The 17,920-nt window shown below is 44.1% G+C and overlaps 1 protein-coding gene across 1 annotated transcript in view; it reads left to right on the top strand.

The window, feature by feature from the left end:
* Positions 1 to 17,330, top strand: part of LOC139575574 (leucine-rich repeat-containing protein 4C-like) — a 48,497-nt gene extending 31,167 nt beyond the window's left edge. Inside the window, exon 2 of the mRNA XM_071400659.1 lies at positions 12,143 to 17,330. Within this exon, the coding sequence (XP_071256760.1) occupies positions 12,170 to 14,035 (1,866 nt within the window). The 5' untranslated portion in view covers positions 12,143 to 12,169 and the 3' untranslated portion in view covers positions 14,036 to 17,330. The remainder of the gene's footprint in view (positions 1 to 12,142) is intronic.
* Positions 17,331 to 17,920: the final 590 nt, after the last annotated feature.

Here is a 17,920-nt window from a genome sequence, read left to right as displayed (position 1 = left end):
CAAAACATTAGGAACAGCTGCTTTTTCCATGACAGACAGGTGAAGGCTCTTATTGATGTCACTTGTTAAATCCACTTCAGTCAGTGTAGATGAAGGGGAGGAGACGGGTTGAAGAAGGATGTTCAACCCTTGAGACAATTGAGACATGGATTGTGTATGTGTGCCATTCAGAGGGTGAATGGGCAAGACAAAATATTTAAGTGCCTTTCAACGGGGTATGGCAGTAGGTGCCAGGTGCACCGATTTGTGTCAAGAACTGCAACGCAGCTGGGTTTTTCATGCTCAACAGTTTCCTGTGTGTATCAAGAATAGTCCACCACCCAAAGGACATCCAGCCAACTGGACTCAACCGTAGGAAGCATTGGAGTCAGCATCCCTGTGGAACGCTTTCAGATACCTTGGTAGAGTCCATGCCCTGACCAATTGAGGCTGTTCTGAGGGCAAAAGGGGGCCAACTAATGTTCTGTACACTCAGTGTATACACACTATGATACATGAAACTTATCTGCCTTCATGTTGGTATAAATTATGCTAATTTGGATGTAGATTCTACTGAAGTTAGTTTGTAGTAATGAAAAGTCAGGCGATAACTGTAAGCTTTTCTGAGAGACAGTGATATTTTCACAGAATCCCACCACATATATATCATCAGATTTTCCTTATCTAGGATGTTGTGTTTTACCCAATCCATCTAGAGTTCTGTGTTTTACCCAATCCATCTAGAGTCCTGTGTTTTACACAATCCATCTAGAATCCTGTGTTTTACCCAATCCATCTAGAGTCCTGTGTTTTACACAATCCATCTAGAGTCCTGTGTTTTACCCAATCCATCTAGAGTCCTGTGTTTTACCCAATCCATCTAGAGTCCTGTGTTTTACCCAATCCATCTAGGGTCCTGTGTTTTACCCAATCCATCTAGAGTCCTGTGTTTTACACAATCCATCTAGGGTCCTGTGTTTTACCCAATCCATCTAGGGTCCTGTGTTTTACCCAATCCATCTAGGGTCCTGTGTTTTACCCAATCCATCTAGAGTCCTGTGTTTTACACAATCCATCTAGAGTCCTGTGTTTTACCCAATCCGTCTAGTCCTGTGTTTTACCCAATCCATCTAGAGTCCTGAGTTTTACCCAATCCATCTAGAGTCCTGTGTTTTACCCAATCCATCTAGAGTCCTGTGTTTTACCCAATCCATCTAGAGTCCTGTGTTTTACCCAATCCATCTACTGTCCTGTGTTTTACCCAATCCATCTAGAGTCCTGTGTTTTACCAAATCCATCTAGAGTCCTGTGTTTTACACAATCCATCTAGAGTCCTGTGTTTTACACAATCCTGCTAGGGTCCTGTGTTTTACCCAATCCATCTAGAGTCCTGTGTTTTACCCAATCCATCTAGAGTCCTGTGTTTTACCCAATCCATCTAGAGTCCTGTGTTTTACCCAATCCATCTAGAGTCCTGTGTTTTACCCAATCCATCTAGAGTCCTGTGTTTTACCCAATCCATCTAGAGTCCTGTGTTTTACCCAATCCATCTAGAGTCCTGTGTTTTACCCAATCCATCTAGAGTCCTGTGTTTTACACAATCCATCTAGAGTCCTGTGTTTTACCCAATCCATCTAGAGTCCTGTGTTTTACACAATCCGTCTAGAGTCCTGTGTTTTACCCAATCCATCTAGTCCTGTGTTTATTTTTGCTCAATCGTGTAAAATAGCAAGATGTTATCCTGTATTTTAAGCCTTATCCAGAATGAGAATTACACCAAAAATGAAACACATTGTCTGAGGATTGTGTTGCACTATCTGACATAAAACAAAAAGGGGACAGTTTGATGAAAAAGCTTCAAATAAAGGTTAAAATACATGATTACGCCAAACACATCATTATTTCAATCATTGTTGGCATTGTGTATGGTCTCTAATGTGGCACATTGCTTATCTTGATTCATGCGTCAAATTAGTCTCAATCAGACAATCACATTATATTATTCACGCATATGAGAGCTGATTGCTCCTTTTTTATGCTCTTGTGATCACAGCATCTTAAAATAGATATCTTGTATACATGACATGATCATGAGTACATTCCGCTACTTGTCTACAGCAGAGTTCGCTAACTGAATCTAGTTGATCCCTGATCTACAGTCTGAGATCATGTACTGACGGCCCTCGGGCTGAATCTAGTTGATCCCTGGTCTACAGTCTGAGATCATGTACTGACGGCCCTCGGGCTGAATCTAGTTGATCCCTGGTCTACAGTCTGAGATCATGTACTGACAGCCCGCGGGCTGAATCTAGTTGATCCCTGATCTACAGTCTGAGATCATGTACTGACGGCCCTCGGGCTGAATCTAGTTGATCCCTGGTCTACAGTCTGAGATCATGTACTGTGTGGTCTCGCAGTGATGTTTTGGGTTTCACATTGATTACATTGCTGAACTTTTGACCTTGCTTGCTATGCCAAAGAAATATTGTATATAGGTCTGTATTTGAGGTCATGCACACAAGTGAATCATTTGACTGTAGATGTACACAGATGTACTATCTCAATTTAACCAGTTTCTCACAGCAGGAAAATAATCCTGCATCAACAGGAAATAGCAGTTGTTATGTGGATTATAATTCAGGGATATTTTTGTAAAAGGTTGATACATTTTTAGTTAGGATAAATAAAGTTGGATACTTTAAAGTGGAAATTACAAACTTTAGAAGACGTTTTTAAATCTGGAATTTGCATTTCCTGTTGCTCTGTGACAACACAGTGATCAAATGAAGAGAGCACTTCTCTATCAGACCATGTACTTTCATCACAGCATCTTAAAATAGATCTCCTTACCTCCCAACCGACAAGCATAAAGAAAGCACCTGTTCCTAGCTAAATGTTCAGTGTTTTTCAATTCAATATTAGAAAAATGGTAAAACCTATCAGAGCTTTCAAGGGATTCACTGTTTTCATGCACGGAAATATACAGTGGAGTCCAAAATGATTGGATCCCTTGGATATAGATGATAAAATTAGACTGTATGTCACGCCCTGACCGTAGAGATCTTTTTATTCTCTTTGTTTGGTTGGTCAGGGTGTGACTCAGGTGGGAAACTCTATGTTCTTTGTTTCTATGTTTTGGCCGGGTATGGTTCTCAATCAGGGACAGCTGTCTATCGTTGTCTCTGATTGTGAATCATACTTAGGCAGACTTTTTTCCTTTTGTATTTGTGGGTAGTTGTCTTTGTTAGTGGCATTATAGCCTAAGTAAGCTTCATGGTCATTTTCTTGTTCTTTGTTTTGTTGGCATTTATCAATAAAAGAAATGTACGCTCACCATGCTGCACCTTGGTCCGGTCATTTCCACGACGACAGCGATCGTGACACTGTATGAAATAAATTATACAAATACTGAGCTACACTACATGGCCAAAAGTATGTGGATTCAACTACACCTGTTGCTGACAGTGTATAAAATCGAGCACACCGCCATGCAATCTCCATAGACAAACAATTGGAAGTTGAATGGCCTGTGCTGAAGAGCTCAGTGACTTTCAATGTGGCACCGTCATAGGATGCCACCTTTCCAACAAGTCAGTTTGTCAAATTTCTGCCCTGCTAGAACTACCCTGGTCAACTGTAAGTGCTGTTATTATGAAGTGGAAATGTCTAGAAGCAACAACGGCTCAGCTGTGAAGTGGTAGGCCACACAAGCTCACAGAATGGGACCGCCGAGTGCGGAAGTGCGTAAAAACCGTCTGTCCTCGGTTGCAACAATCACTACCGATTTCCAAACTATCTCTGGAAGCAACTTCAGCACAATAACTGTTTGTCGGGAGCAATGTTCCCTCTGATTCTTTCCAGCACTGAGCAAATTTCAGGTCTGCTGAGTGCAAACTTCTAGCTAGCATTTACTGTGAACACTGAGGCTGTCCCCGCTTTATGTTACAGTAGCCATGTAGCCATGTAGGCTACTGTGGCTATTTGATCATAATGTAGGCCTACCAGAATGGCCTACCATCAAAAACAATTGAGAAAATGAATCCCATAACATTTTAACATGGAAATAGCTGTTCTATCATTCAGCCTACAGTAGCACCCAATGTGTTGTGTTCAATGTAGACCTACATTCCATGAGACTTTTAAAAAACCTGCAGAGCTTGACATTAACCTGTTTATCAACTTGTCCTTCAGTAGCAGCAGCTTGTATGTGAGTGGGTGTGCGTAGTGTCAGTGTAAATGTATGTGCATATTATGTGTGAGTGAGAAAATGATGGAGTGCGTGTTTGTGTGTATGTTGGAGTGACAGTGTGTGTGTGTGTGAGTGTGTAGGGCCCTGTGAGTGTGCATAGAGTCAGTGCAAATACTGAAATAAAACGTAAATTAAGATATAAGGTAAACTTCTGTTGTTCGATGCAAGAAACCCCTTCACAAAATAAAATACATTATTATTCTCATACCATTATTAGAGAGAATCAGACAAATGATGCTACCCTCTGTCTATTGGCCACTTAGCTTATCCGAGCCTGTCTCAAAATGCAACACTGCCCCTTTAAGACAAAAAAAAGCTCTTTACCTGACTCACTTTTCAAATATGTCTATAAATGTATAAAAAAAATTATCTTGTAGGAAGCAATCACTCCCCTATTGCTGACTACAAATGATCTATAACTGGGCTAATAACTCACTAACTAGCAAAGGATATCAACAAAATGTGTAGTTGTGGCTACATTCAGCTCTCGTGTTGATCGGGGAAAAAAGAGCATCTACTCATGACTGCTCATGCTGTAAACACAGTCCAGTTCAAAGTAAATGGCACAGATTCAAATATGGCAATGGTCTATTTGCATATAGGCCTACTGCAGGTCTGATTGTTTATGCCGCGCTGGTCTGTGAAGAGTGCGGGCTGAGTAGTGCGTGTCAATGTAATAGAATCCTACTCCGATACGTTCTGCCTACAACAAAATCTCTTGCATAGTTTGTTTTGTTTCGGTATGTTGCATTGAAAGTGGTTAATAGTGTATTGATTCGATCACAATTGCCACAGTAAAAGGAAATGTTGATAGTGTTAACAGGGAAAGCTCTAGAACAATGGTCACCAACCTTTTCTGAGTCAAGATCACTTTCTGAGTCAAAATGCAAGCCGAGAACTACCGCTCAGATTTTATTTTAACATGACTTAAAAAACGTAAGCCTGCCAAGTGGTGCAGTGGTCTAAGGCACTGCATCGCAGTGCTTGAGGCATCACTACAGACCCAGGTTCGATCTCAGGCTGTGTCAACCGGGAGATCCATGAGGTGGCGCACAATTGGCCCAGTGTCGTCATGGTTAGGGGAGGGTTTGGTTGGCTGGGATTTCCTTGTCCCATCGTGCTCTAGCGACTCCTTGTGGCGGGCCGGGCGCTTGCAAGCTGACTTCCGCTCACTGTACAGTGTTTCCTCCAACTCATTGGTGCGGCTGGTTTCCGGGTTAAGCGACCAGTGTGCCAAGAAGCAGTGCGGCTTGGCAGGGTCATGTTTCATGGGACGCATGTCTCTTGACCTTTGCCACTCCCGAGTCCGTAGGGGAGTTGCAGCGATGGGATAAGACTGTAACTACCAATTGGATATCACGAACAAGTACTCAAAAAATATATATTAAAAAAATAGGTTGTAAGCCTATGCACATTAACCAATTAAAAACAGAATTGTAGCAATGAGGTTTGTGCAGTAAACTATAGGCCCAAAACATTATCACCGCATATTAGTTTTGCTTGAATTGCCCTGCTAACGCATTGTTGTTCAAGCCATTTAAAAAAATATATATTTGGATTATATTGAAGGCTATATGATCACACTGGTAATAGATCTGTTTGTTGTATTACTTGGGAGTCACAGCTGAGTGAGCATACATTTAAATAATTCGCTTTTTATTTTTTATTTCACTGGGCTGATGGTGCCTGCATCTGATGGTCAGTCTCAGCGGAGGGAGAGAGCAGCAGACTGAGGGTCGCCTCTCAACATCCCTCCACTCTCCCTTTCCTCCACTGACACTGACCAAAAAGAGACACCGTGTTACAGCCGATGGCGTAACTCGAGTCGCACCGCATTATTTCTGCCTCATGCACAAATTCATGTTGTTACTCCTATGAACAGAGAAAATGAAATATTCCTCGATATTAAAAAAGACCCAAGCCGCTAATAATAACAACAACACAAGCCTATAGATACAGTTTCCTACTCATTCATTACTGCTGCAGTGCTTGTTGTAGCGCTGAGTGGAAATAGGAAGAACGCCCGTGTTATGGCTTATAAAAAGAAGTGTTGAATACAAAGTGTTGACATTGCTGAGTAAGAACTTAAACATGAACTCAGTCATAAAAACAGCATATCTTTGCTGTACTCAGAGTCTCGTGGTTTTAAACAGTTTGAAATCTCACAGTATCAACTTTGCTGTATCTTTCTTTTATGCCTTCTACGTTACTGCAGACATGGTAATCTGAGCCATCCGATTGGCCAGCGGTAGGCCTATAGTGCACTTGATTTGCTCTCTGGGCCCCCGGGAAGACAAAGTTTGTACCTTCAGCCCGAGACAAATAAAAAATATTGGAACACAAGGCTTTATCGTTTAGTTTTCTACAGAAATGTTTGTCGATCAACTAGGAATGCCTTGGTGACCACAGCTCTAGAAAGTTGAGTGTAGTTCAATCTTGTGCTTCACTCTGTGGGCTGATATTTCTGTGAGGCAGGGAACTTTAGAGGGAACTTTGGTCAGAAGCTTCATGAAATGGGTATCCATGGCTGGAGTGGTATGAAGCTCGCTGGAGCAGTGGAGACGTGTTCTCTGGAGCCTCACCATCTGGCAGTCCGATGGACAAATCTGTGTTTGGCGGATGCCAGGAGAGCGCTACCTGCCCCAATGCATAATGACAACTGTAAAGTTTGGTGAAGGAGGAATAATGGTCTGGAGCTGTTTTTCGTGGTTTGAGCTAGGCCCCATAGTTCCTTCCAGAGAAGGGAATTTTTAATGCTACAGCATACAATGACATTCTAGATAATTCTGTGCTTTCAACTTTGTGGCTACAGTTTGGGTAAGGCCCTTTCCTGTTTCAGCATGACAATGCCCTCATGCACAACACGAGGTCCATACAGAAATTTACCAAGTACCAGGACATTTTAGCCAAGGAGGCTGAAACTTGGCCGCAAGTGGATCTTCCAGCAAGACAATAACCCCAAGCACACATCAAAATCCACTAAGAAATTACCTATTGACCACAAAATCAACATTTTGCAATGGCCGTCAGTGTTCGGACTTGAACCCGATTGAAAACCTTGGTTTGATTTGAACAGGGCAGTCCGTAAGCGCAGACGAAGGATATCAAGGATCTGGAAAGATTCTATATGGAGGAATGTCTACGATCCCTCCCAACGTGTTTACTAATCTCACAAAACATTTTCGAAAAGGATCAGTGTGGTTATCCTCACAAGGAGAGGGTGCTGGAGTATTAAAAACAGGGGAGGATGGTTTGATGAGCATGACAATGAAAACCATATTCCCTGGCCGTCTCAGTCACCAGATCTCAACCCAATGGAACACTTCTGGGAGATTCTGGAACGGCGCCTGAACCAGCGGTTTCCACCACCATCAACAAAACACCAAATGATGGAAGTTCTCGAAGAATGGTGTCGCATCCCTCCAATAGAGTTCCAGACTCCTGTAGAATCTATGACAAGGCGCATTGCAGTGGTTCCGGCAGCTCCTGGTGGCCCAACTCCCTATTATTTGAAGACACTTTATGTTGGTTGTTTATTTTATTTTGGCAGTTACCTGTATATTATTACCCAACAGAAACTATTCTGAGTCAATGCTTTTGTCACCATTCAGGTTTTTCCATAGGCTGTCCTCCCTGCAATCAGCCATTAAAGCGATGAGGCTGCTATGCAGAGTGGTTGTAGCGTAATGCCGGCTTGACGAAACGAACCCCTGGCTGATTCTGTCTGACATGCAGTTAACAAAACACCATAGCATCAACATAACAACCTACATTGTTACCCAACAGAAACTGTTCTGCGTCAATGCTTTTGTCACTATTTGTGTTTTTCCATAGGCCTCCCTCCTTGCAATCAGCCATTAAAGCGATGAGGCTGCTATGCAGAGTGGTTGTAGCGTAATGCCGGCTTGACAAAACGAACCCCTGCTAGGCCGTGGCCTGATTCCGCCTGACGCCCCCAGTGGAAGTGTCTCTTGGCGGGCTTCTCACACCGCTCTGGAGTGGCATCTCTGCTGGTGCTAACCACTTTCACAGGGGCATATTTAGAGATTCATTTCTCACTGATTAAATCACCCACTCGGCCACGCTGGAAAACGCATTTCCACATCGCTTCACAATTTTCACCGTTTAGAAAACACCTGTCAAAACAGAGTCGTTTTCTTTGCCTCCGGGTCCCTCTGAAAGAGACGACTGCTGATATGACTTGAGTTAGAGAAGCTGAGGAGAGATGAGAATGTTTAAGGGCCTTGAAAAATCTTGTTCACTTTTACATTTGACATAACGAGCATCGCTCGTGTATTGTGAGTAGAAACATGTATGGTATGTGCTAATATCTTTTACTCTACATCTCTATCTATTATATTACACATTTTACTCTCTCATGGTAAATGATGCTGTTATATCAGGAGAATATTAGACATAGTTTCTTATGGTGAAAAACAGTGTATTTGGAAAGTATTCAGACCCCTTTACTTTTTCCACATTTTGTTACGTTACAGACTTATTCTAAAATGGATTAAATCGTTTTTTTCCCTCATCAATCTAAACACAATACCCATAATGACATAGCGAAAACAGTTTAGACATTTTTGAAAATTTAATTTAAAAAGATAACCGAAATATTACATTTATGTAAGTATTCAGACCCTGTACGCAGTACGTTGTTGAAGCACCTTTGGCAGCAATTACAGCCTTGATTCTTCTTGGGTATGATGCTACAAGCTTGGCACACCTGTATTTGGGGAGTTTCTCCCATTCTCTGCAGATCCTCTCATGCTCTGTCAGGTTGGATGGGGAGTGTTGCTGCACAGCTATTTTCAGGTCTCTCCAGAGATGTTCGATCGGATTCAAGTTCGGGCTCTGGCTGGGCCACTCAAGGACATTCAGAGACTCGTCCCGAAGCCACTCCTGTGTTGTCTTGGCTGTGTGCTTAGGGTCGTTATCCCATTGGAAGGTGAACCTTCGCCCATGTCTGAAGTCCTGAGCGCTCTGGATCAGGTTATCGTTAAGGGTCACTATGTGTATAAGGTAGTTGTTGTTGTTGTGAAATTGTTAGGTTAGATTACTCGTTGGTTATTACTGCATTGTCGGAACTAGAAGCACAAGCATTTCGCTACACTCGCATTAACATCTGCTAACCATGTGTATATGACAAATAAGATTTGATTTGATTTGATTTGATATAGTTCTTGCTGTGACGTGCACTGCCAACTATGGGACCTTATATAGACAGACAGGTGTGTGCCTTTGCAAATCATGTCCAATCAATTCAATTTCCTACAGATGGACTCCAATCAAGTTGTAGAAACATCTTAAGGATGATCAATGGAAACGGGAAGCACCTGAGCTCAATTTTGAGTCTCATACAGTGGGGAAAACAAGTATTTGATACACTGACAATTTTGCAGGTTTTCCTACTTACAAAGCATGTAGAGGTCTGTAATTTTTATCATAGGTACACTTCAACTGTGAGAGAAGGAATCTAAAACAAAAATCCAGAAAATCACATTGTATGATTTTTAAGTAATTAATTTGCATTTTATTGCATGACATAAGTATTTGATACATCAGAAAAGCAGAACTGAATATTTGGTACAGAAACCTTAGTTTGCAATTACAGAGATCATACGTTTCCTGTAGTTCTTGACCAGGTTTGCACACACTGCAGCAGGGATTTTGGCCCACTCCTCCATACAGACCTTCTCCAGATCCTTCAGGTTTCGGGGCTGTCGCTGGGCAATACGGACTTTCGGCTCCCTCCAAAGATTTTCTATTGGGTTCAGGTCTGGAGACTGGCTAGGCCACTCCAGGACCTTGAGATGCTTCTTACGGAGCCACTCCTTAGTTGCCCTGGCTGTGTGTTTCGGGTCGTTGTCATGCTGGAAGACCCAGCCACGACCCATCTTCAATGCTCTTACTGAGGGAAGGAGGTTGTTGGTCAAGATCTCGCGATACATGGCCCCATCCATCCTCCCCTCAATACGGTGCAGTCGTCCTGTCCCCTTTGCAGAAAAGCATCCCCAAAGAATGATGTTTCCACCTCCATGCTTCACGGTTGGGATGGTGTTCTTGGGGTTGTACTCATCCTTCTATTCCTCCAAACACGGCGAGTGGAGTTTAGAGCAAAAAGCTCTATTTTTGTCTCATCAGACCACATGACCTTCTCCCATTCCTCCTCTGGATCATCCAGATGGTCATTGGCAAACTTCAGACGGGCCTGGACATGCGCTGGCTTGAGCAGGGGGACCTTGCGTGCGCTGCAGGATTTTAATCCATGACGGCGTAGTGTGTTACTAATGGTTTTCTTTGAGACTGTGGTCCCAGCTCTCTTCAGGTCATTGACCAGGTTCTGCCGTGTAGTTCTGGGCTGATCCCTCACATTCCTCATGATCATTGATGCCCCACGAGGTGAGATCTTGCATGGAGCCCCAGACCGAGGGTGATTGACCGTCATCTTGAACTTTTTCCATTTTCTAATAATTGTGCCAACAGTTGTTGCCTTCTCACCAAGCTGCTTGGCTATTGTCCTGTAGCCCATCCCAGCCTTGTACAGGTCTACAATTTATCCCTGATGTCCTTACACAGCTCTCTGGTCTTGGCCATTGTGGAGAGGTTGGAGTCTGTTTGATTGAGTGTGTGGACAGGTGTCTTTTATACAGGTAACGAGTTCAAACAGGTGCAGTTAATACAGGTAATGAGTAGAGAACAGGAGGGCTTCTTAAAGAAAAACTAACAGGTCTGTGAGAGCCGGAATTCTTACTGGTTGGTAGGTGATCAAATACTTATGTCATGCAATAAAATGCAAATTAATTACTTAAAAATCATACAATGTGATTTTCTGGATTTTTGTTTTAGATTCCGTCTCTCACAGTTGAAGTGTACCTATGATAAAAATGACAGACCTCTACATGCTTTGTAAGTAGGAAAACCTGCAAAATCGGCAGTGTATCAAATACTTGTTCTCCCCACTGTAGTTAAGAATTTGAATCCTTATATAAATAAGGTATTTCTGTTATTTTATTTTTATACATTTGCAAACATTTCTTAAAACCTGTTTTTGCATTGTCATTTAGGGTATTGTGTATAGATTGAGGAATTGATTGAGGAAAAAAATATAATTTAATCAATTTTAGAATAAGGCTGTAAGATAACAAAATGTGGAAAAAGGGAAGGGGTCTGAATACTTTCCAAATGCACCGTTTGTTGTTATATCAGAATAATATTAGACATTGTTTCAACACCATCTCTGTTGTTCACTTATTTCTAAGCTGGTAGACACGTCCTCCTCTGAAAACACTTATTGTGAGAAGTGAAATTCATCTACGTTTTGAGACTGAAAAAACAGTCCGTTTTGTGACCAGTTTGTTACAGCACTTTGTGACAAATCAATTTATGAATTGAAGTATACAATAAGAGAAATTGACTGGCTGGTTTTATTTTCTTATTGCAGATGTACAGATGAATAATTAACTTCCCGGGTTAGGACCTGAATGACAACCATTTGTATTTATTTATTGATGAGAGAGGAAAGTTCATATGGGAGTTAGATGCTGAGTTTTTCAGTTCTGTTGCCCCCAGTCATGAAGCCTGTCCTGGGGAGTCCTGATATCCCTGACTGCTCTAATGCTCCACAGATGGACAGTGTTTATGATGACTATCTAGGATGAGTGAACATCCATCCATCCCAATGATGAGGCAACTACATTTCACCATCTCTCTTCCTCATGTAGGTCATTATCCCAGGCATGTGCATTGAGCACAGATAGTATGGTGTCCCTTCAATAGACTTTATACACATAAAAAGAAGTGGCATTACCCATAATTACCTTCTGTTCTACATCTAGTTTTCTTTGCTTGTCTTATATTGTTCCACTGCCTAATCTTTACTTTTCTCTCTTCTCTTTTACAATATTTCAGAGAGGACCACCAGCCACTGAACTATGAATGCTGATCACAATGATCTCCTCCCTCAGGCGCCAGACAATGAGAGATCCTAGGCTGAGGGGGGCTCGGTCCTATCCCCTCTTTGTGCTGCTGTTGGCCCTCCAGATCCTGGCGGTGGCCGGCCTGGTGCGTGCCCAGACCTGCCCCTCTGTCTGCTCCTGCAGCAACCAGTTCAGCAAGGTGATCTGCACCCGCCGGAGCCTGCGCGATGTCCCCGACGGCATCTCAACCAACACACGTTACCTGAACCTGCAGGACAACCTCATCCAGGTGATCAAGGTGGACAGCTTCAAGCATCTACGGCACCTGGAAATCCTGCAGCTGAGCAAGAACCACATTCGCAACATCGAGATTGGCGCCTTCAACGGCCTGGCCAGTCTCAACACCCTGGAGCTGTTCGACAACCGTCTCACCACCATCCCCAATGGGGCCTTCGAGTACCTCTCCAAGCTCAAGGAGCTGTGGCTGAGGAACAACCCCATTGAGAGCATCCCGTCGTACGCCTTCAACCGGGTCCCCTCGCTGCGAAGACTGGACCTGGGAGAGCTCAAGCGGCTCTCCTACATCTCAGATGGAGCCTTCCAGGACCTCAGCAACCTACGCTACCTGAACCTGGGTATGTGCAACCTCAAGGAGATCCCCAACATCCTACCCTTGGTCAGGCTGGAGGAGCTAGAGATGTCAGGGAACCAGATCTCTGTCATAGGGCCTGGCTCTTTCGCAGGGCTGGCGAACTTGCAGAAGTTGTGGATGATGCACGCTCAGATCCAGACCATCGAGAGGAACTCCTTTGACGACCTCCAGTCCCTGGTGGAGCTCAACCTGGCCCACAACAACCTCACCCTGTTGCCCCATGACCTCTTCACCCCCCTGCACCGCCTGGAGAGAGTCCATCTTCACCATAACCCCTGGAACTGTAACTGTGACATCCTGTGGCTTAGCTGGTGGCTGAAGGAGACAGTGCCTGCCAACACCAGCTGCTGTGCCCGCTGCCACACCCCAGCCAGCTACAGGGGTCGCTACATCGGCGAGCTAGAGCACAGCTACTTCCAGTGCGATGTGCCTGTCATCGTGGAGCCGCCGGCGGACCGCAACGTCACAGAGGGCATGGCGGCCGAGCTCAAGTGCAGAACGAGCTCGTTGACCTCGGTAAGCTGGCTCACCCCCAACGGGTCTCTGGTGACCCACGGGGCGTACAAGGTGCGCCTGGCTGTCCTCAACGACGGGACGTTGAACTTCACCACTGTCACCATGCAGGACACGGGGACTTACACCTGCATGGTGAGCAACACGGCGGGCAACATCTCCGCCTCTGCCGTCCTCAACGTCACCTCGGTGGAGAACAGCGGCGTCACCTACTTCACCACAGTCACCGTGGAGACCACAGAGACAGTAGACGACAGCCAGACTCCTGCTCTTCCACCGATTGGCTGGGTATCATCTTCGACCACCAGGGGGCCTCCGGTCCAGACCAGGACCACAGAGCGGACCTACACCGTCTCTGTTCTGGATCTGGACGGGGAGGGGGACCGCGGCTTGGAGGAGGTGATGAAGACCACCAAGATCATCATTGGCTGCTTCGTGGCCATCACGCTCATGGCCGCCGTCTTGCTGGTTATTTTCTACAAGATGAGGAAGCAGAACCACCAGCAGGACCCCGATGGCCCCGCCTCCTCCATGGAGGTCATCACAGTGGAGGAGGAGCTCGCTGGTGTCGCTGCCATGGAGACCCACTTACACCTGCCCCCATTGGAGCATTACAACCATTACAACACTTACAGGAGCACCTACCACCACTCCCACACACAGGAACCTTTACTGATTCAAGCCAGCTCCAAAGACAATGTGCAAGAGACCCAAATTTGATTGAGATTCATTAGAGGAATCCGATATCAGCTATCTCATACAGGAAGTATCATGGACAGAATGGTAAGGATTAGTGTGGGAATGACTTGACACTGACTTGACTGATGATGTTAACGATCAAAATCTTTCAAAATAGGTGTGCTATTTGAAAAAGTGTCTTTAAAAAACAGAAATTATTTATTTAAAAAATATATGTCTAGTGGCTAAATCAAGAAAAACAAATCTGAATGAGCTTTTTAGCTCCAATTTTATTTCACCTCTGTGTGATGTTGGGGGAAGAATGGTTCACTGTAAACTCATCTGCTCAAATGAATTCTCTACATTCAAACCATGTTCGGACCGTTTCCAAATATGAGTGCAGCAACAGAATAGATTAACACAGCTTCCATTTGACCATAGGGCCATTTCAGATGAAAATATAATACTGCCTTGTTTGAGAATTTTTATCAAAATGTTTGAAGGTCATTATAATATCCCAGATGACCTGGTGTTTCCTTATTCCTTTGGATATATTCACAGCCCTCGAATATTATCACAGCTACATTACATAAAACTGATGAAGAGGGAGGATCCTCATATTACACTGTACCCTTCCTGTCACTCAAATTAGATGAGATACAGATGTTCCCATGACTTGGCTGTTAATGAAATGAGCAATGAGGCCAACATGCCTCGGGAACCAGACGGCCAAATGACTGAACATGCATTTTCCCGGCTCCTAATCAACAACTATACATCCTTCACTTAAATTAAGATGAAGGTCTCTCTCCCCCCTCCCTCCCTCCTTCCCCTCTCCTATCACCCTCTCGCTCTTTTCTCTCTCTCCCTCCTCTCACGCTGTATCTCTTTCACTCTATCACTCTCCCCCTCCTACCTCCCCTCTCTCTTTTCTCCCCTTGCTCGCTCTCTCTCTCTCTCGCTCTCATTCTTCCAACCCCTCTCCTTCACCTCTCATCCTACTCTCTCCCTCCCCCTTTCTCCTTTGCTCATCCTCCTCTCTTACACTCTCCTCTCTCTTCTCCTCTCTCTCTCTCTCTTTCTCTGGCACATTCATCTCTCCTCTCGACATATCTCATTTGTCTCTCTTTAGACATGAGGGGAATGGCAGTGCAGCAGAAGATGTGGGAGAATGAAGGGGAGGCTCCACGGCCCTACGGTAATGTGTTAATGATCTAGATCAGCAGCACTGGCGCGTTACCTTGGTATCACCCTAGGGTCACAGACGGTCGGGGGCTGATAGCCCGTCTGTTAGCGCAAATAAAGCTTGCATGTAATTCAGCGTGACCCTGGTCGGCCAGCACAGGGGGCTAACCGTCTGTACTGTCAGTCTGTAGTAAACAGGGAGGTGTAATTGCTCATTAAACTGCATCAGCAGTCCATTTGTAGGCTTCTAGATGAGCTAGAGGAGAAGTTGATTCAGAAAACAGCTTGAAAACTCCAACCCGTATCCCTTTACACAGCAGCTAATGGAGGAACTAGTCTTCTGATTTCTGAGAGGCTCCTACTCTGATCTTCTCGGCCGTGTTTGTCAGGGAAAATACACAACCCAAGGCCTTTTGATGGCGCCTCTCTCATCGTCCATCTATCACAACACCGCCTTGTCTTTTCTCTACTCTGTTTACACGGCGCATTTCATTTGGTAGTTGAGTGAAGGAGGAAGGAAGGGAGGGAATGAGGAAAGGAGGGAGGGGTTTGGCCCATGATGGCCATGGGGGCAGATATTGAAGATGTGACGCAATAGCGGTGAAAAACAGATAAGGAATGAGGAGCGCAGAAATAGCCGACGGACAGTCGCCATGGAAACACGGACCTTGTGTGGAGCGTGAGGAGGAGCAGATATGCCAGGGCTGTTGTCCCGGAGCTAACAACTGCCGCTTAACTTTACAACACAACTCCCCAAAATCCACTATTAGATTGCAGGCTAAAGTGTCTCGTTGAATTACAGAGGCACGGAGTTATGCTTAAGTTGGATCCACTAAGTTAACACAACTCCGTTGACGGAGAGAATGTTTGGTACGACAGGCAGCACTATACCAAAGCGGCTACTTAGGGACACATTTGGTTTGCATCATAGCAGGGCACAGCCAGCTGTCATTAGCTGACATACAGTAAGCTGCCATGACTGCTTGTGTCATGCTTATGACAATACGAAGATAAAGAAAGTCTCACACTCCATATTATGCTCCCGACAATTGAATGGGTAAACATGACCTTTTCAATATCAGGTGGTGCTGTGGCTCAGGCACTAGAGCACGGCGCTCGCAACACACCAAGGTTCTAAGTTTGATTCTCGCTGGTGCCACCCATATGTAAAATGTACGCAAGTCCCTTTGGATAAAAGTGTCTGCTAAATGGCATATATTACTATTGTGTTAGTATCTCCAACTGGCATCCAAATAGACTGGATTGACTCAATACAGACATTAGTGCTCAGTGTGAAAGTCATAGACATTTGATTTATGGGTATATGAACCTGTTTTTAGTATGTACTGAGCATTACGCCAGTTGTTCATAATAAAGAAATTGCATATACAGAAGCATTCATTCAGCACTTAAGCATCCATATCCATAAAACATGTATCTCTGACAAGGCCACTCTGATCTATTCACTAGTTATATCTGTATATAACTTGTTGCTTGGGGTCGTCAAACAGCACATGGATACAGCAGCAGTAGCTTCTGTTCCGGTTCGGTCCGGTCCAGTCCGGTCCGGTCCGGTCTGGTCCAGTCTCACTGGAGGTTGACCATTCTTCCCCCTTCTAGTGACTCCTTTTCAATGCTTTCAATTTTTTTTCAATGCTTTCAATTCCTTTTCAATGCTTTCAATTCCTTTTCAATGCTTTCAATTCTTTTTCAATGCTTTAGGTAGCTGAATGCTTGACCTTAGACAGTATAGTCTACAGCCAATAAGGCTGTGAGAGATTAATTTCTATGTGGAGCTGGTGATTGGTTTATTGTGTGTTGTTCTGCCAACTGTCCATCTATGGGAGGTTACTGTATTGGGGGTTTTGTCCCTTCTCTCATTTTCTGAGAGAATGCTCCTCAAGTGGTACATTTATACGAGACGTATTTTCAAAATAACATGCAAAAAAAAAAAAGGATTTTCACGTCAAAATTTTACATGTGCTTCTGGATTCCAATGTAAAGAGAGAGAATGTGAGAGACTGAGGAGTCAAACGGATATCTCTGTTGGCATCCTTCCCATACCTCTCGAGGAATACAGCGTACATTTATTGATACCAGAGATTGTAGTTCATACATAAACACCAATAAAACATTGCTGTTTTTCCAGTATCTTGTGCAGTGCTTTTCATCATATTTTGCACTGTAAAGGAGAGTGTATACTGTTGCTACCTCACATTCCAACCAAGGTGCATGGAAACTGGACTGGAAACTGTACTGTGGGAGGTATTCAGACACTTCGAGAACCATGGAAGTTCAATGGGAAATGATTCTGTATTGTCAGAAATCAACACAGCAGTACAGCTTTCATCAGGGTACGTGTTGTGTATTGTTAAACCACCCTGCTAAAGGCTGTGATGCAGAAAGACAAACATTTTCTACTGAACTTCCATTGTCCTTCAAGGAGGGGCTGAATATCTGTCACACACCCATGATATGCCTTGACACAGGCAAATCAGCTTCTCTCTCTCTTTCTATCTTTCTCTCTTCACTCTCCCTCCCTCTCTCTCTCTCTCTCACACACACACACACACACACACAAACACACACACACACACACTCACACACAAACACTAATTTTTAATTTGCAGCTCCTTGAATTTGGTCGATTTATAGTAGAGCGTGCTGATGCAGAATTTAATTAGAGAAAAATGAATTGGAAAGAATAATTCCTCGCACCGGAGGAGCTTGTTTTATGAGGTC

This window comes from Salvelinus alpinus, chromosome 5 (genome assembly GCF_045679555.1).
Source record: "Salvelinus alpinus chromosome 5, SLU_Salpinus.1, whole genome shotgun sequence".
Classification (NCBI taxonomy): Eukaryota; Metazoa; Chordata; class Actinopteri; order Salmoniformes; family Salmonidae; genus Salvelinus; species Salvelinus alpinus.
Note: the sequence above shows the minus strand (reverse complement) of the source record. Positions and strands in the feature narration are given on the sequence as shown.